Below are 19715 nucleotides of genomic sequence, written 5' to 3' on the forward strand. Positions count from 1 at the left end.
TTCTTGTTTGTTAAAACTTGCAGATTGTGCAGAAAGACTAGATAAAGCAATAAAGATAAAGCTAGTCCTAACCTCCAAAGAAGAGCAGGGTAGATGCAGACAAAATTCTTTGTTCTTCATCTGAAATGTGTAATGACTATAATATTACTTGCTGCCTTGCCTTGCAGGTCCTGTTGAAGTTAAAACAGATGAGCACCCCCGACATGGTAGTAACTTAGAAGCAATGGCAAAGCTAAAGCCTTACTTTGTGACTGATGGAACAGGAACTGTGACTGCAGCAAATGCTTCAGGTTTGTTTATGCGCAGCTTTTAAAAAAAAATGAAGGCCTCTGTCATGGCCTTCCTCACTCCAGTGAGAATCTCCAGTATGTTGCCCCACTTGCGAAGCTGAGATTGGGAAGCTCATATTCTGTTCCCTCCAACAACTTTGAGGTCAGCACTGGAATTTCTCTGTACACATGCCACCCCTCTTGATTTCTATCCCCAGCACCTAGAGACTTCCCCTTGTGCTAGGACAGGTGCCCAGGGGTACAGCTGGCCCCAAGGGGTATGAGGTAGCTCTGACCTGTGATCAGTGTGTGCAAGAGGAATCACTGCAATGATTCTTAACTAAATAACTTTATAAGTACCAAACACAACTCTAGGGTAATACAAGCAAAAGGAATTTACAAATTCTTCACGCCAGCTCCAATCGTGGAGGCTGGCAGATTGTATTGTAGGCACCTGCCAGTGCATGCAGAGAAGCACACACACTCATATACAAAGACAAAAGAACAGCACTTTTTTAGAATCCAGTCCACATGGGCTCCAAAGTAAGTTACTCAGTCTGCACTTAAAGTTGTGGAACCCACTCCCCCCAACCCAGAATTTTCCTATGTCCAATAAAAAAAGGTGTTCTAAATGAGAATGTTTCAACATAGGGCTGTAAAGAGTAGGCAGGTGGTTTTTCAGGCTGGCTGCAGATGCCATGGCTCCTCTTGCATCCTCAGTCACTTTATCAGTCATTCTCTTTCCTCCAAATGTTCTTGCCCTGCCTCATTTACATGACAGCATCAGTTTCAATAGGTGAAGCTGAATCCCCAAAAGATGGAGTCCCTCTACTTCGGTTGTGGGCCATTGAGTATGGGGATCTGGCTCCCAACCTTTGATGGGACACCACTTGTGCCCATTCCAGAAGTCAGGAGCCTAGAGGTGATGTTGGATACTTCCTTATCAATGGAGGCCCAGGTCACAGCAGTTGCCCAGTCTGCTTTCTTCCATCTTCGGCAGGTCAGGTAGCTTGCCCACTACCTTTCGACCCATGACCTAACAACAGTGATCCATGCAACGATCACCTCCAGGTGAGACTACTGTAACTCACTCTATGCTGAGCTTCTCTTGGGTCTGATCCAGAAATTACCATGGGTCCAGAATGCTACTGTGTGTGTCCTAACTGGTGCTCCATATAGGGCACACATAACTCCCATCTTGAAGCAGTTACACTGGCTTCCCGTGGAGTTCCGGATCAGATTCAAGGTTTTGGTTTTGACTTATAAAGCCCTTAGTGGACTGGGATACCTGTGGGACCGTCTCTTGCTGTATGTACCCTGGAGAGTGCTTTGATCAGCTGATAAACACCTATTGGTGGTCCTTGGCCCCAGGGAGGCTCGACTGGCCTTGACCAGAGCCAGGGCTGTCTTGGTCCTGGGTCCAACCTGGTGGAACTCTGTTCGTAGATACTCGGGCCCACTAAGATCTCTTATCCTTTCGGGGGCCTATAAAACCGAGATGTTCTGCCAGGCATATGGTTGAAGCCAGTCTCGTATCCATTTGGTGAGCCTCTCTACCGGTCTCCTGTGGGGGGGGGCTGTATAGTCATCTTACCCCCACCACATGACTCATAATGTGACCATAATGGCAGTCACCTCCCCCCACCGTGCGTCTTTGGCAGGGGTGGATGGTATAGACCACTATCATGGGAACCGTATTTTACTATATTTTATTATCATCATGATGATGTGATTTTATTGTGATTTTAAATGTATTTATACCCTTGTAACCTGCCCTGAGCCCACTTGCGGGGAGGGTGGACTAGAAATCAAATAAATAATTTACATTTTATTTGGCTTCAATGGGAAACATGAATAATATATGAAATACGGAGCCCTAAAGGATTGTTTTAGAATTTTAAGAGCATGCTTTGTTCTAAAAATTATAAGAAAAAGTAAGCAAGAGTTTCTCTCAACCAAAATATTTTGAGATCATAATGGCTGCATTCAGGTGTCACATATAACCATGAGTAAGGAAAAACGTGTATGAATATGACTTGTTGCAAGGTTTGCATAGGTGCATTGCTTTTCTTCTCCTCCCTCCCGCCTCACGTCATCATGGTTCTTTTAAATAGCTGTACCCTGTTTTTCTCACCAATGGGGAGCCAAAGCCGCTTACAGCATCATCTCCCCTGTGTTCACTCTGTGAGGAAGGTTAGGCTGAGAGGGCCTAGCCCAATGTTGCCCAGTCAGTTTCAGTGGCAGAGTGGGTATTTGAACATGATCCTTCCAGATCCCAGTCTGACACTCTGACTGCCACTCCACACTGGCACTTTTCAAACTGAGCATGTATGCATTTTTCCTTAACCATGGAATGTGACGCATGAATGCAACCTAAGACTGTTCTATTCTTCCTAAAGCTTTGAACTTGAGTGAGGCAGGATGGGTTTGCCCATGACAATTACTTTATTCTTCAGAGCTTCCTATTATTCCAAGTGTCCTACTCTTCTACATACAAATTTCTTCAGATTATTTCAGCCTTATCCAATCTTTTTGTCCCCAGTAACAAAACCCACATCAAAATTGTGCAAATGGAGTGAAGTATCCAAAGCCCCAACCTTTTGAGCCTGTGGGTATCTTGGTACAGTGTAGTGGGCACAACCACTAAATGGCTGCTGCCGGAGACGAAGCCAGATATACAGAGGAAGCCCAAGTGTAGTGGAAAAGTGGGATAATTTAAAAATTACACTGGAAAAAAGGAGTGAGATAACAAAACCAACACTGCAGTGGCAGCTGCCTATGAAACAAAGTTATTTTATAATCTGCCACTGTCAGCTGGAGATAAATTGTAATTCTTGGAGATTTCCAGCTGCTACCTGGAGGCTGGCAACCCTAAGTGTCCACCCAATCAGAAGCTCTGCTGAGCAAGTATTCAGCCCCACCCAATTTCTAAAAATACTTGGTAGACCACAGAGATGATGATGATGGGCAACATTGGGGATCACTGTGCTAGTATGGTGTAGTGGTTAAGAGCATGGGACTCTAATCTGGAGAGCCGGGTTTGATTCCCCACTCCTCTACTTGAAGCCAGCTGGGTGACCTTGGGTCAGTCACAGCTTCAAGGAGCTCTCTCAGCCCTACCCACCTCACAGGGTGATTATTGTTGTGGGGATAATAATGACATACTTTGTAAACTGGTCTGCGTGGGTATTGTCCTGAAGGGCGGTATATGAATCGAATGTTATTAATAGTATTGCACTAGAAATGTGAAACTAAATCTAAATTCTGCTTGCGCAAGAACCTGCTCAACCTCTTGCACAAGAGGGAACAGGTACAACTATAAAGTCTACTGTATCACTTCATGAACTGTTGTGCAAGCTCTTGCACAAGAATTTGCTGGACAGGCCTAGTGGCTGTTTTTACTTTTGCTCATTTTTAAAAAAATCGAAACCATTATATCTTCTGTTTTCTCTGTATTCCTCATTGTTTTTCTGAAATTTACCCATCTGATAGACAATACAGATAGTCTGCATTAGGAATAATGATACCAGGACTTGTTGAAAACCACAGGACAATTCAAAGTCACCTTTTCCAGAATCTCTTGCAGAGCAATTCTCATCAGAATTTCACCCTTCTAAGGCTGCTGAATGGGCTTAGGAGTACATGGTTAATGTTTCAGTGTTGCTCCTAAGTGTACACAACTCAGTTTGTTTTCTTGCTAGTGAACAGCGTGTACTGTTAGTTTCGCTACTTGAAAATTTAGCACCAAGCATAAGCTAAGTGTTTATTCAGTACTTGAGGCATAGGCTCACCAGCCACTTCTGCTATGTAGCTCCCACTGAAATGAATGGGATTTGTAAGAACTTCTTGATACATTTTGCCTTCACAAAGGTTTTGAGCAAGGACTTAATTTTTATATGACAGACAGGAGAAAGTTGAAGGTAAAGCTTGATTAAGAGGTGGTTAGATTAAAAATTGAGTTATAACATTTCTATTATCAGTTTTCCCTCTAAATCCTTGTTCAAAGTCCACATTTCTCACAGAACCTTCCATGAACCATCCTTTCTCAGGATAACCTTCTTCTGCCAAAGCAAGGATGGCAAAAAGGAAAAGGATATGCATTATTTGCAATGTAATGCGTTGGATCCCTCTATGTAAATAGCAGAAAATTTACTTTTGTGCTGGATGTTTCACAAGAGCTCTACTGTAAGATCAAGAACTGATTTTTTAACTTCTGGTCCAATGGTGGTGTCTACAAATATCACAAGACTGCAGTTATTACCATCCACATGAGAAGTGCAGTATGATTTGTTTGAAGGTCAGTGGGAGGTATGCTGAAATATATCTTGCTATTTCTTGTGCAAGTGGAAATGAAAGATGGGATCGTTGACTTAGTATAAGGGCTGCTTGTAATGAATTTCTTGTTTCTGCTTGCACAAGATCTCTTGTATGAGCAGAAATGTTCCATGGGATCCAACACAGTATGTCTACCAACTGTCACCTAGAAAGTGTTGTTCATGTTCATTTTTTTAACAGAGCAGTTATTCCTGTCTTTAGGTTTGAATGATGGTGCCGCAGCTGTAATTCTTATGAAGAAAGCCGAAGCACTTAGACGAGGTCTTACACCTTTGGTACAGATTGTGTCTTGGGCTCAAGTTGGTGTAGACCCTTCTGTAATGGGGATAGCGCCTGCACCAGCCATAAAGAAAGCTGTAAGTAAATAACAGTAACACAAGGTGCTGATTGCTTTGGAGTAACTAGTTAACCCTGAAAACAAAACTAGTATTAGGAACAGGAAGTATGTTCTGTACTTTCTTTGCTAATGGACCTTGATGCCAAAACGTCACCCTGTCTGACTGGACATCCAGGAAATCTGGATATAGTTATTTGCAATTGGGGGCGGGGGGGCAGGAGAGGGTGTTCTGAAAAAAAACAGAGGGTCAAGTGCATCCAGTGTATTAATGAACTTGGAAAGTGTGGGCACATTGCACATGGGTATTCATATTCATATGAATTCATATTCTTGTTTACTTGTGGGCACATTGCACATGGGTATAAATGAGCCCCACTTGGACTCTGTTCCTCTAGAGGGAAAGAAACTGGGCAATGGATATAGATCAAGATGGGTAGCCACGTTAGTCTGGACAATGGATAGTGTGCTTAAACAAAGAATATCCAAATTGTAGGAATGATGGAAATCAAGCATCTTCCAGATTTTCTTATTCTATAAAATACTGCTGAGTCTTTGAAAGGACAAGGAGAAGAGTACTAATGTCTTGACTAGAAACTATTAACAGCATGATTTGAGTCCAGTGGCACCCTAAGAGACCAACAAGATTTTCAGGTACCTGAAAAAGGGAGCTACTAAACTCAGGCTTTAGTAGGGGGACAAGAGTCTTTCCCCCCCACCAGCAGCTTAAAATGGCCCTCTCCTGGTTGCGGGGGAAGGAGCTATTATTGATAAGGAATACCACTCCTCTGCCATGCATACTTTGTCAGTGACATGGCCCCAATCTGTATTTGGTTCTTCCATGTCCTCGTAGTGCCAAACAAAATTTAGTACTCTGTTGTGTTCAGTCCTTAATATTACAACCTTAATGTTAATTCATACACCAATGATCTGGAGCACCACCTTATTTGAATAGTGCCTGGAATCTGTTCTAGCCTTCATTGTCCCCATCTTGAAGATAAAGTACCATGCTAGTATGAATCTGTTTTAACATTATTTTGTCTTCCAGGTTGAAAAAGCAGGTTGGACAATGGACCAAGTGGATCTGTTTGAAATTAATGAGGCTTTTGCTTCACTATCTGTAGCAGTAACAAGAGAGCTAAAATTAAACCCTGAAAAGGTATGTTAGCATGGCCACGAAAATACATTGCCAGAGATACTAGAATCAAGCAAGCTAATGGATTATATTTTCTGCAGTGCTGGCCCAATAGGGAGGAAGGAGTGCAAATAAATTTGTACTAGAGAACAATTAATGTCCAAAGCTCCTGAAAGTGACCCCATGATGATTGCTCGTAAGAAAGAACAGGGCTACTGTCCTAACAAATGTTAACTCAAATACTTCAAGCTAAAAATGAAAAAGGGTGGCAGGAGAAAAGAAGGGTAGAAGTTAGGAAAAACAGTTCAGTTGTCCGGTATGAAAAGCATAATTAGCATGATCTGCAGGTAAGACATCACCTGTCTTGCAGTACCTACTTAGGAAAAGCAAACAGTATGCTTTCAAATCTAAGAGAGCATTAAAAACCAGCATCAGAGTAGGCTAGCACTAAGGAGCCTGTGTAATCACTTGGCAACTACAAGCCCCTCAAGTACTGTGGTCAAAAGGCTAGGTTGTGCTTTTAAAATCCCTATTACAACAGTGTCATATACTTAGACTACAGGACCCAGATATTTTTAAAGGGAATAGAAAATCTGGGAAAGGAAGATGAGCAGACTTTATATACATGTCCAGGTCATACTGCACACACTCAGCAGTATGTGAACAGTAACAAAAGTAAAGAAAAAAACCTGCACAATTTTTGTGTGATTATACATCTGTTTCTGTTTTGTTTGGCAGGTTAACACTGAAGGTGGAGCTATTGCACTTGGTCATCCTCTAGGAGCATCTGGTGGTCGCATCCTTGTTACTTTAGTGCATGCACTGGAACGAACAGGCAAAAAGCGGGGAATTGCTGCTTTATGTATAGGAGGAGGGATGGGCATAGCTATGTGTGTAGAAAGATAATGGAAACTTTCCCTTACTTCTGTACTAATGTATAGCATGGCTTGCATTTTACTCATAAAGCTCTGATTGTATTTCATTTTATATCTCTGTATGTCTATAATACTGCCTGCTTCCTTCATTTAAAAGAGTCAAATCAGAATCAGCTAACAGTATAATTTTCCCTACTACAGGATGTACGCTGCCTCTCCTCTTCCCACAGCAAAGTTTCCATAATTGTATTACTTTTGCTATGAAGTGTCCACCGACATTAGCTTAGTACAGCAACAAGCTAGATTAAATCACTACTTACTCCCTTCCTTGCACAAGCAAAGAATGAATCAACAGGCTCTTCTCTGATCTTTTCACTGCTGCATATCACAAGAGAGTAGTCCCCTCTTGAGTGCACTAGGAGCTGCTTGAATTCAACCCTCCTTCAGTTCCCTGCTATATATAAAGAACTGAGGAAGGGGTCAACTTTCCCATGCCCCACAACACTGACAAATACAAAACATGGTTCTTATTTCATTTATTCATTAATCTTACGGGAGTGAACAGGATGGACAGTTCGTTTTATTAACATACCACTAACTACAGGACTAGAAAGAATTTTACAGGAACACAGTTAAATAAAAAATCCATTTAGTCTTCAATTGCTCCAGAGTTAACAGCATCCTCATAACACCCGCCTTTTTCATTTTTACTTTCAGGATGTAACTTAATAAGGTCATCAATTCGAAGAATAGTAATTGCTGCTTCTGTCGCAAACTTCAAACTCTTGGTTTTGACCATGGTAGGCTCAAAAACACCAGCCTGCTTATTATCACGTGGTTTTCCATTGACTAAATCAAGGCCAATCCTTCAAAGACAAAAAACCTAAGTAAGCATGAAGCTGATACATCAATTTCAAAATGGCCTTATCCCAAACCGAATCCCACTTTGAATTTTTCTGTACTAGATACAGCAAAGTCTATCAATTGTCACAAACGTATCTTTGACATACAACTTAGAGGTAAATGATTTAAGATCAGCATGTTAAAGAATTACTGTTTTTATGAGAACAGTGAAACTAGTTTAATAGTTGCCCACTATTATGTCACTGCCCCCTTTTCATAGATACCTACCATTTCAAATTTTTCCGTTCAGGATTGACTTGAGCTTCATTATGAAATGCCCTGAGTTTTGCAACAAGATCTATGGCATCTTGAGCAGCATTCACTGCTAATGTATTTGGAATTACTAGGAGAGATCTTGCAAATTCTGCAATAGCAAGCTGTTCACGTGATCCCTAATTTAAAAAAAAAGTAAGAGAAGTTGACTTATTAACTTTCAATGCTTTAAACCTAGTACTGCATTAACAGAGTAAAAGATCTATTTCATAAACTTTTATTTGGATTCCAATGAACTGGCAGCAAAATGCACTAAGTTGTACATATTCCTTTCACCTGCAACAGTCCTTTCCAACCCTGGGACAGTTTAATCTCAGGACTGCAGCACCTGCATGGACCAATATATGCCATGGAGGTGAAGGGGATGAAACGGTCCTTCCTAAAGGAGCCCCAGAAGCCCAGGAATAAACTCTCTCACAGTCAAAAAGGATTGCTGAGGGAAGGGTAAAGTGGTGAAGATCCATTATCCTTGTGGTGGATCCATCCAATAAACAGTTCTGTTTATTGGATGGATCCACCATATGGCTGCTCCAAAGAACCGCCAAAACCCAAGGTGACATGCAAAAATGCATCTCTGTTAAACCATCAGATCACTTACCATGCTGGTTGCGTAATTTTCTAGATAAATGGAAAGTGCAGCCTCAATAGCACCACCTCCTGGTACCACAGACTTTGATTCTAGCACTCTTTTGACAACACACAGAGCATCATGCAGAGATCGCTCCATTTCATCACACATGAAGTCATTTGCTCCTCGTAATATAATGGAGGCTGTTGTTCGTGCCTTAGTACTGTTGAAAAGATGTAAGGTATGTTAAAAAGATACTTTCCTAGAATAATTAACAAGAATTCTAATTAATTATCCTCTTGCCTCAATAGTTATATTTTTTGAGCTTCCAGATAGTCATTATGTAGCTAGTAAGTGTCCAGATCAATCAGTAAAGAGGAGACATTCCTGGTCTCACCATATCACTTACAGATGACTGAGGATAATCTACCCCACGCGTATAACTGCTCACGCTACTAAAACAGCATGGCAGCAATTAAATGGGAAACTATTTCAAATCATTAAATTAGACTGTATTTTATCAACTTAAAACTTTTCTTACTTCTTAATTAAGATCAATTCATCGTCACAAATTCTCTCCTGAACCACCTCTTCTGCCTGCCCCAGCATTGATGCTTCAAAGGTTTCTTCACCTTCCAGGTTTGCCAGGGTAGAACAAATGGTGGCTTATAAAGGCAAAAAACAAGGCTTTTAATATTATACACCTATTTACATCAAGCAATCCCAAACTAATAATTTGTTTTCCAGCCCAACTGTGAGTAGTACTACAATTCCAAGTATTTTAGTTTTCTATTAACATCACAAGCTATGGAATAGATTTAAAGTGCAGATCCTGAACCGTAATTACCTCCAGCAGCCTTAGCAATGCGTTTAAGGTCTCTCTTTAGAACTCTGCGTACAGCCATGGCACCAGCATCCACAAAGTATTTCAGACACATGTCATCAATGCCACCAGTGGTCAAAACAACATTGGCTCCTGTAACCAGGATTTTCTGAATTCTCTCTTTAGTGATGTCAGCCTCTCTGCATAAGATAGCATGTATGAATTAGTTAATAACAACAAAATTCAAGGTCAGTGGTAAAGCTGTTGGGAAAAAAACAGAATGGGGCATGTTTGTCAACCTTCTGAGATTTAATGCATCTCCCCTGTCCCTAATTGTATTAATAGGCATGTAAAAGTTGCATCTCAAACCTGTGAAGAATTCAGGAAGGATACTGTTGGGGGAAAACTGAGTAGCCAATTTAGATTTCCCCCTTTTCAGGTCTGAAGAAACTTTTCAAGATAACAAACAATGGTGGTTATAAAAAGAATAAGATTTGTTTAGAGAAATAACATTGATGCATGCATTCTTACAGCTGAATGTGTAACAGTAAGTTGGCAGCATCTGCATTTATACCTTTCCAACAATACAAGACAATATTGTTTACAGTACAGAGGATCTCATACAGTTCTATAAACAGTCAGTTCTTCAAATAATCAAATTACATGATTTCCTCAATATGATGGATTGACAGGTCATGACTAGCATTTAGAAAGGTCACTAATACAAACATTCTACATGGCACCAATAGTTTCATAACGTAACATGGAAAAGACATGCCAAGGCCTGGGCTAAAAGTTGTAGGCATAAACAATTGTAACCTTTGGTGTGTAATGAAAATTGCAGTGCTTGCTGTGCTTTTTGAGGCCTTCACTGTTATTGTTAATTGTAGAAACAAGAATGTTAAACAGAAAGAGTGCATAAAGGATTCATTCAGAAGCATTAAGTAATATAGATCAATGGATTTTACCTGGCATACAGGGGATTTCCCCAAATTCCCTAACAGATACTTCAACCTATCTTCTACGGAATTCCTTGCAAGATTATTAAAGGTTCCTAAATGAGAAGATCAGTAATGGCAAGACAAGCTTCCCTGAAAGGCATCTTTGCTCACTATAACCACTATCCTAGATGAGCAATCTGTTCCTTTAAGTACTGGTCCAGATCTTAAGCCAACAATTTCTAACCATAAGCACAGTTGTTCAATATAGTACAACTTAAAACAACCTCTAACTATAGCACCAAACCCATCTGTGATCTTGCTTCCACATGAACCAATAATTTTCCTGCCAATTTCCCTAAAGGAAAGGGAGTTCAGGAACCCTCCCCAAGAAGAAGATGCCTTTACAAGCTTGTTATGTAGGTAGAGACACACAGGCAGCACTTTGCTGACCAGAAGAAATAAATGGACCAGACTACACAAATATTGCTCTACTATTTTAATTTACACAGCAGCAACATTGTATAACAAGTGCAGATACTCTGATGCTCTTAATGCAACTGAGCTCTCGGGATCCCGAGACACACCAACTTCGGGCCACAAAACAAAAATTTGCTGGGCCTTGGAAATTTTTCATCAGGAAGAGCATTTTTCTGGAGTTATGAGGGAGAAGGATAAACTGCTTTAAATCTTTCTCATGTTAACCATAAATTGATGTTGCTACACTACCCTATAGAAGTACAATTAAAACTCAAAATCAGTGCTGTTCTTTAATAGCCAACTCAAACTGAACTGGCTTCTGTACAGCTTAGCAAGCACACAGAATTTAAAAACGAATGCTGTACAATTCTTATGACTCCAGATTGTAATTTGATATTTGATATGAACACACAGAAATAATATCATTTAGTGATAAAAATCAATTTGATTAAGACAAACTCTTAATCTTATAATTATGTATGACAGTCAACTGACAAGTTTAGAAATAACATTTTACAACTTCAGCTTTTAAAAAAGTAACAGCATACCTCTGCCTGATCTGGTCCAGTTTTTCAGGGTCTGTAATAACCACCTGAACACCAAGCTTCATTTTAGTCTTTTGCAGGCTGAAGTCAAGACATGCAATCTTTGCATTAACTATTCTTTTGGTCATGCCTAAAAAAAACACACCAATGACGCTTTATTCCAATACAGCTTTACAAGATTTGAAAAGCTACAGCCAGCATTTAGTTTACTGGATGTTTAAACTGTAGTTACATATCATTGTACAGAACAGGGCAAATTCCAGAAAATGAGTTCCAGCCACATCCTTCCAAAAACCCAAGATTTTAGCCTTACCTTGGGATCCCACAACACAGTTCAATGCATAGCCATTTACAAGAATGCTCTCCTCCTGACTGCGGCCATGTGCCTTCAACACATTAATAGAGTTGATGGGATAACGTGCTTGACCCTTTTGATCTGTATATTTAACTGCAAGTGCAGCATCCACTACCATGTTGGCAAAAAAATCATTGTCACTGCAAGAAGACTATTAAGGTAAATAAGAATAGTTGTATCAAGAGTTCATGAAATGTGTCATATTAAGGTAAATTAATAAATCAGTAGAATAGGATTTTGCAGTAGCGAAGGCCAATGTCATTTTAGAGATACAAATTCTCTAACAACGGTCTGCATTAATTCAACTATCACTACATCTAATAGTAAGCTGACAAAAGCAGCAATGCAACCCACAGAGAAAGGGTTTTCTGTATACTAAGAAGACTCCCCAGGCATAAAGAAAGATATGACTCTGTAAACTAATCAAAGGGGAAAAATCACTTAGAATGGCCTGGAAATTCTCCTAAACAGACAAAACATTGAGAGTAGATTACCATCCATTAAAGGAAAAGAGGGAAGGGGAAATCAGCCTATTCAAGCCCCTAAGAGATGTGTGAAGGAAGAAATTTTGAGGGGTGAGATCCCCTGTTCCCATAATTCCTCACAGCCCCAACTTGTACCCCACCTATATCTTGCACGGATCACAAAAGCAGCTAGAAACACATAAGAAAATTACGTATAGCTAGATAAAGCCTGGGTACCCAGAAAAGTGTTTGTTTCCTTCTGGAACACATATTGTGAAACAAATTGTGAAATGTTTTAAGGAGACTTGATATGTACTCTATAATCTCACTGCTAAAGAAATCAGGCAGCATGAAACAACATGGAATGTACATGTCCTGCTGTAAACTGTTGCTTCATTCATTGTCCTGCCAGTCTGGGAGAGTAATAAGGGCCATCTCTCTCTGCCTGGATCTTACAAGGTGTGACAGGGAAATCAAGGCACATATTATTTTGGGGTGGCTGAGGGATTTCCCAGAGACATCTCAGCTTTAGCCCCCAAAATGCCAGGTGCCATTGCTGGTCCAGACCAAAAATGGCATCGTGTCAAGATTCAGAAACAGGTTGCCTCTGTGCCAAGGAGTCATTGTTTGAAAAGGAGGAGGAAGAGATGGTTCAGCCATACCCAACAGGCTGAAAAGAAGCAGGAAGCAATTACATATTCCTCCTATTTACATTTTCAAACCTGTGTCTAATCCCTCCCCTTTAAAATTCTTAATGTACATCAGTGTCCCATATATAATATTCTTAATTATTTATAATTTACAATTAATTACGATTTACAAAATCATAATAGTAAGAACTCTAAACCTCAAGATTCTTAAAATAATAAATAACGTTCATACATTAATACATCCCGCCTTTTCTCTTCCAAAATTCCCCATACAATTCCCCCTACTTATCATACTGAATGTCTTCTCTTGATGATTAAATTGAAAAGAGGTAAAACATTTTTCCTCATTGAGAGGTATTGCTCGATCCTGTTTCCATAAGTACATCACAACTTTTCACTGTGAACTGAAAGGATACACTCCAATGATTTTGGAGGACATAGATGTTTTAGCTGCATTAATCAGACAGTCCCTGCCCAGCTCATCTGAGTTTATAACAAGATTTTCATTGATGTAACGAACTGCTTCTCTGTTTAGCAAAAAAAATGTTTTCCCAGAATTATTAGAATTTCATTTTTAATACTGTAACAAAGTTATTCTAATGTTCAATCCTTTGCCAATTTAATTATTATACAAGTTATTTAAATCTTATATTAAGGGAAAGCATTTTATACTTTTGTAAATGATGCAAAGGATAAGTGGACCACCAGTATGTTATCACCACACTGTCTGTTGAAGGACAACATTAGATTGCCCTTCATTTTAAATTCTCAGGTAAATTCAAAACTTAGCAGGCAAGGCTAAAAATGCTTGCCTGTACATATAGGCATTTCTTACTTGCAAGCAAGACGATATCCACTAATGATGGAAGTAGGATGAATTTTCTGTTTAACCAATTCATCTGCATTTTTCAAGAGTTCTGCAGCAATAATTACCTGTCATAAAAGATACACGATCAGGCAAAATACAAAGTACTCATTGCGAGTCAAACGCTCAATGAGAAACAGAAGACCATTTCAATGAAGAGGAAATACAATGTTAATACAAGTTACTTTGTATACAATTTTAGTACCTATAACTTACTACAGATAAGTGAGAACCTGAGATATTTAGGGCAAATCAGGCCTTCTAATCACAGTCCCCATCCCTCTATTTGGTCCAATTACTACAGTAGACCATGGAGGCCAACACTGGGATTTTAAAGGAACAAAGGCTGGTTCAAAGGATTTTCTGACAGATGGCAAGCTGAGGATAGCAGAGCGCATAAGGAGATAGAATGTGAGGGGTGGATCCTAGAGATGCTTTATTGCTTCTACTGTCCGTGAAGCCACCATTTTCTCAAGCAAGTACTAGAAAAAAGACTCCTTCTGACGATCAAGAGGAAGAGTGATAGCTATTCTTCCCATTTTGTTTTATGTGCTTGTTGGGGAGGAACATAGGCGTCTAACATGTTACATTCTGTTGTTTACTGCTAAAGTTAGGAGGATAGAGTGGTAGTGTAGAAAGAGATTTGTTCCTGTGTTCATGTGAAGTGACTAGGGAAGTAAGACACTGTTCACTCAAGACAAACACAGTTTTATGCATGAGTCAGAACTGGGGAAGCATACGCATTTGTTATACAAATATGCACAACCAGTCTGCAAAAATTAACCACAGTATACCATTATAAAGCAAGCTATAACTGCATGTTCTCTCTCAATCTAAAAATTTTATCTAACATGTTCTGCCATTTCATGTAGGAAGAAGACAGTATTATTCTTCTCCTTCAGACTTTGGCAGTCTTTTTTTTATCCCATAAGCATAGCCACCTATTTTGTAGAGCAAATAGATGGTAGTCAAATGGGAAGGGTTTGCCTATAGTTTTAACAGTAAAAAGAGTATTCTAAATGGCTATGGGATCACACCCCACCAAAAATACTGACTTAGTATTATATATGTAATGCTTACTGACAGAATATATTGGCCTTTGCACAGAACAGGGAGTTTTTATGCATGCTTCTCTGTTTCTGAAGTATTCTAACTCCCAAAAGATCATTCCTAGGGTCACAGAACTCATGAAACAGCCACCGGGTTGGGAGGGCTGATTTGAGAGGGGGGGGGGCATTAATTACTCCTTCCTCTTCTATAAGCACTGTTTCAATGAATAAAAGGGTCAAGTTCATCCTGTTCCATCATGGCAGAGGATCCTACAATCCCAGAAGTGATCTTTCCAAAAGTCAAGAGATAGGTCCAGGAACAGAGAAAATTGTGGGGAAACTTCCATGCACGGATTGTTGGAAACTTCCTGTTGATAGTACCAATAAAACTTGTGCAGTTGAATTTCAGTTACAGACTAAGATTACAGTCCTAAACAAGTCAAGTGCAACCAAGTCGTACTAAAACTGTATGGGGCTTACTTCCAAGTAATCATACTTAGATATGTTCTCCAACATAAATCCTCAGGCTCAACAAGTCACCTGAATGCTGCTTCAATTATCATTAGTTTGTGTTAATGCTTTCACACAATCGGAAAATTACATATACGGAACTGATCTTAAAATTATAAACTCCATGAAAAAAACAGATACTTTCACACTTTTTGGTTGTGATGTTAGAATGATTGCGTATTAAAACCTTCAAGACAGGAAATTAGCCGAGTCTTGGCAGTTACTTGAAATAATGTGAAAAAACTTGAGAGCAGCATAAATGTTAAACTTACATAACAGTACAGAACAATGACTTGCTCTCAAAACCCTTGAGTTTACATATGCACACATACCACAGAGGTGGTTCCATCTCCTACTTCCTTGTCTTGTAGATCTGCTAGTTCACACAGAACTTTTGCAGCAGGATGCTCTACTTCCAGCAACTTTAGAATGGTTGCACCATCATTAGTAATGGTCACGTCCTAGTTACCAAACATGACAAAACGTTATTAGTGCTCATTTAGCATTTATTATGATCATGAAATAATCTGAATAAAAATACTGAAAATGAAATATGCAAACCCCATTAGCTAGATGGGTGAGTGACAAGAGCTTTTGGGTAAGGATGGGCTGCTGTTCTTAACAAGGTTCTACAATGCACCTATAGATATTAATCTCTCAGATCTTATGCTGTCTTAGCTATTTAAGTGATTAATGGGAGTATTTAATGGGAATAAATCTCATTAGATAAACTGGAGCTAGTTTATGAGGAAGCATAAAAAAACTGGCATTAAGGATGGCAGGATGATCCTGATCAACTAGAATGGGGTTTGTTGTTGCAGACTTTTCCTTATTTTTCTTATTCACAAATCCAGTATGATGTGAGCTGGCTAGTAATTCTTTTTTCAGGACATGTAACTAACTTGTAAGTATTTGCAAAGTTGCTAAGGATGGTTCCTCAGACTGACATGCATATTATGAACTTCAATATTGCTCTCAATGAAGTCTTTTATTGTTCTGGCAAGACATTTTATGCAAATTACTTGATTGTGATAAATATGTTTCCTATGTTATAACATGCTTTATGTAGATGTCAGAAAGCCATTGGCTTCTAAGTTTTTAAAGAAATATGTGACATACAAAAATCAGAATACTAAATCCTTAAGAATCCTTAAAATAATAAATTTACCATAGATTAAACAGCCAAAAGATGCAAGGTATGGTGCAACGGTTAAATACCTTTATAGAAGATGTGTATAAAATTTAATCTCTAACATTTGATGGTGCTATATACTTTGCTCTAAAGCTTTCTCACTAGAAATAATGTTTACTTACACCAATGTCATCCACCAACATTTTATCCAAACCAACTGGGCCAAGGGAACTCTTCACAATGTTGGCAATGGAAGCAGCAGCCATAACTGTTTCAATAGAAACAAATGAAATGTCTTCACTAAATAAAGTAAATCAAAGCCCTTAAAGAAAGCAAACTGTTAATGGGAATGTCCTGATTGCAAGACTAAAAGAAACTGACAGGGCTTTGTTTACTATGGCCTGGTTTATAGCAAGAAGGTGGTGCATATCACAGCAGTGCAGGAACAAGCCTTGAGTTTGTGCACCATGTCTCTGTAATGAACCTATGAAACCAGTTCCTTCATACAACCCATTCACTCTTTATTCACAAGAGATGCATCACATGAACTAAGCTTACTTATACAGCTATATTCTTATTTAGAAGATTTCATAACTAGAACAACTTAACAGGCACATAAGCTCAACTTTCCCTTTGTCACATACACAATAGTCACATGGAGGCATACTATGAACCTAGTCAGTGCCAAATTTCAAATCTGCTCTCTTTCTTTTATCCCATAAGCATAACCACTTGAACTGTAACATACTAAATGGTAGTTGAATAGAAAAAAATCAACCCGTATTCAAACACAGCTTCTAAATAACCTTCCAACTAAGTTTGGAGGCCTTAGCTACATATGCCAACATTACAGATTTAGAAAAGAAAATACATTAACAGGATTATTACTCCTCTCCTAGCACTGTTTTCTATCAGGTGGTGAAGGCTTTTTTTGTGGAGTGTTAATTCAGTGATTCCCTCCTTCCTGTCTTCTATTTTAATGTTGCTGTATTTTGGTTTTTATATATGTACTTTTAGCTGTTAATTACCATTACAATGTATTTTATTACTCTGTTTTAATTGCTAGACACTTTTGCGGCCCTGATTGGGCATAAAATAAAAATATGCATCCTGTAAATAAAAATTAAAACCAATTCTTTTAAATATGCCATTACCAACAGAAGCCAATATATAAAAATGAATCATATAATTTCTACAAGTACAATAATGAAGTTACTTATTTGATATTCATGCAAACCCATACAGTGTACACAAAATGATCCACTAAACCAATGTTTAAAAAAGCCACTAATGAGATAGCAATCTTTCAACCTTAAGTGCCATATAAGGAAGTGATCTGGATAACCCTTGTAAGAACTTTGTCTCTCCAGTCACTTAGCAAACTTTTTAAAATAAGGCTTTTCATTTTTTTTGTTGTTGGTACTGTAAAGGTGCATGTTGGGGGGAACCTAATATGCAAACTCAGCATAAACTGCATTCTCAAAGCAGCAAATCCTCACTAGGGAGATATGCATGTGGATTATCAGTACAATTCATACATTGCAAAGTATGCCCCGGTAGATCTAGGAGACTGCAAAAAAAAATTCTTCCTGATCTTTAAAGCCCCACTTTAGTAGGGGAAAGAAGAACCTCACTATCTGCAAAAAGAAGGATGGCAGGATTTGAGTTTAGTGGAACCCTAGAGACCAACAAGATTTTCAGTGTATAAGCTTTCAAGAGTCAGATCTCCAGACTCTGAGATCTTCTTTCCTACTTGTGTCTGAAGAAGGGTACTCTGACTCTCGAAAGCCTTACACACTGAAAACCTTGTTGGTCTCTAAACTGCCACAGGACTCAAATCCTGTTCTCCGGCAGACCAGCACGGCTACCCACCTAAAATTAAAAAAGGATGGGGACAGAACTTGGCCAATTTGGGCGGATGGGAGACTGCAACTGTTAACTGAATAAGAGCAAATGTTTCAGGTGTGAACACAGCAAAACAGTACACAGCGGAATAATTCGTTATGGCAAAGATCTTGCACTGGCGAACACACTGACAAGCCCGTGGCAAGACCTTGAACAAAGAGGGCAGTAAGATAGCAGAGAAAACGTTCTCCGAGGTAAGGTTCAATCGCCGTTCCTTCTGATGAAATCGCTTGCCACCCAACACCCCACCCACTATAAGCCCAAGCAATACATCTTGACGAGTCACGCGTGGCCAGAAAAGTCGCCCATTTTGTCACGTGCGCGCGCCTCAACTGTCCCCAACAGGCAATAACATGACAGTTAAGCAGCCGTAAAACGAGATGGAAGGACGAAAGAACAAGGAGAGCGTTTTCTTTTACCGTTCTGGGCACGAACGCTCTCCCCGGTGCCCCGGTCTCCGAGGACCGCCAAAGGCCCCTCCAGCGCCGCCATCTTTTCGGACAAAGAGACCGAAGAAGCCGCGCGCGCACACCAGCGAGCACACCACGACGCGACGATTTCTGGGTAGCCCCGCCTGTCAAGATGGCGCCTGGGAGTAAGGGAAGCGAACGGTGGGAAAAGTCGAGAAAGGCGCGCGTAGTGACTATGATGTAAAGGAAAGTTAACCAATTCAGATACTCGTTACAATTCGGTCGGTTACGTTGTTGCTGCTGATTGGCCTTGCTTTAAACAAATAAGCGTACTCCCCTACCGTTGCGTAGCAACAAGTGAGACAGGTCATACGCTGGTAGCGGCCGTTAGATGAGTTCCCGGAGGTTCTAGAAAGTGTATCGATACTAAGCAGGCGTGGTTTCTCCAGAGTGGGGAAAGCACCGGAACTGATTAGAGGTGTTTCTTCTCCCCCCAGCTCTGGTGTTTTAAAGAGAACCCCACTTTTCGTTTTCTCTCCTCAGTTGCTCATGGGTGGCGTTTGCCGTAACACCTCTCCCCCCCCCCAGCCTCGATTCAACAACTTAAAGCTTCTTAAAAAGAGGTGGCCTATGAGCTTCTGCTACATCGTGGGCTCCATGCTGCACAAAAAAGAAAGTCTATTGTTTGTTTGTTTTCGATTTTTATTCCGCCCTCCCCGCGCAGGCAGTATTTTGTCTTATGGGGTTAGAGGATAACCTACACAAGTATTAAAAAAAAAGCCGTGACACTATAAAAAGCTGCGTTGGATATAAGTGAACTCTCCGGAACCTGTCACAGCCATCAATCTCCAGCGGCTATTGGCTGAATAGGACTTCCCTAAGAAGAAACGTCTATTT

The 19715-nt window shown here is 39.8% G+C and overlaps 2 protein-coding genes and 1 non-coding gene across 4 annotated transcripts in view; 1 reads left to right on the forward strand and 2 right to left on the reverse strand.

The window, feature by feature from the left end:
• ACAT2 (acetyl-CoA acetyltransferase 2) overlaps positions 1 to 7055 on the forward strand; it is a 30988-nt gene extending 23933 nt beyond the window's left edge. For both annotated transcript variants that reach the window (XM_054970103.1, XM_054970109.1), the window contains exons 6-9: positions 168 to 290; positions 4806 to 4960; positions 5987 to 6097; positions 6812 to 7055. In XM_054970103.1, the coding sequence (XP_054826078.1) occupies positions 168 to 290; positions 4806 to 4960; positions 5987 to 6097; positions 6812 to 6979 (557 nt within the window). In that variant the 3' untranslated portion in view covers positions 6980 to 7055. The remainder of the gene's footprint in view (positions 1 to 167; positions 291 to 4805; positions 4961 to 5986; positions 6098 to 6811) is intronic.
• Positions 7056 to 7469: 414 nt separating this feature from the next.
• TCP1 (t-complex 1) lies at positions 7470 to 18935 on the reverse strand. The gene is made up of 12 exons (XM_054970096.1): positions 18828 to 18935; positions 16686 to 16771; positions 15704 to 15832; positions 13783 to 13880; positions 13364 to 13474; positions 11792 to 11973; positions 11482 to 11608; positions 9540 to 9715; positions 9234 to 9357; positions 8723 to 8915; positions 8080 to 8243; positions 7470 to 7814 (listed from the first exon to the last, which is right to left on the reverse strand). Exons 1-12 carry the CDS (start codon positions 18898 to 18900, stop codon positions 7598 to 7600), a joined length of 1680 nt encoding a protein of 559 aa, XP_054826071.1. The 5' UTR covers positions 18901 to 18935; the 3' UTR covers positions 7470 to 7597.
• LOC129346038 (small nucleolar RNA SNORA29) lies at positions 14658 to 14792 on the reverse strand. The gene has a single exon (XR_008598685.1). It is a non-coding gene; the product is annotated as a small nucleolar RNA SNORA29 (small nucleolar RNA).
• Positions 18936 to 19715: the final 780 nt, after the last annotated feature.

This window comes from Eublepharis macularius, chromosome 1 (genome assembly GCF_028583425.1).
Source record: "Eublepharis macularius isolate TG4126 chromosome 1, MPM_Emac_v1.0, whole genome shotgun sequence".
Classification (NCBI taxonomy): domain Eukaryota; kingdom Metazoa; phylum Chordata; class Lepidosauria; order Squamata; family Eublepharidae; genus Eublepharis; species Eublepharis macularius.

Bases quoted from the DNA above. Each gene is read 5' to 3' on its own strand.
- TCP1 (XM_054970096.1), bottom strand. From the start codon at position 18,900: ATGGCGGCGCTGGAGGGGCCTTTGGCGGTCCTCGGAGACCGGGGCACC. The intron at 9,358-9,539 runs GTAATTACGGTT...TGCCTTTATAAG, and splicing joins CATTGCTAAGGCTGCTGGAG to CCACCATTTGTTCTACCCTG. The intron at 8,916-9,233 runs GTAAGAAAAGTT...TCTTTTCAACAG, and splicing joins GAATTGATCTTAATTAAGAA to TACTAAGGCACGAACAACAG.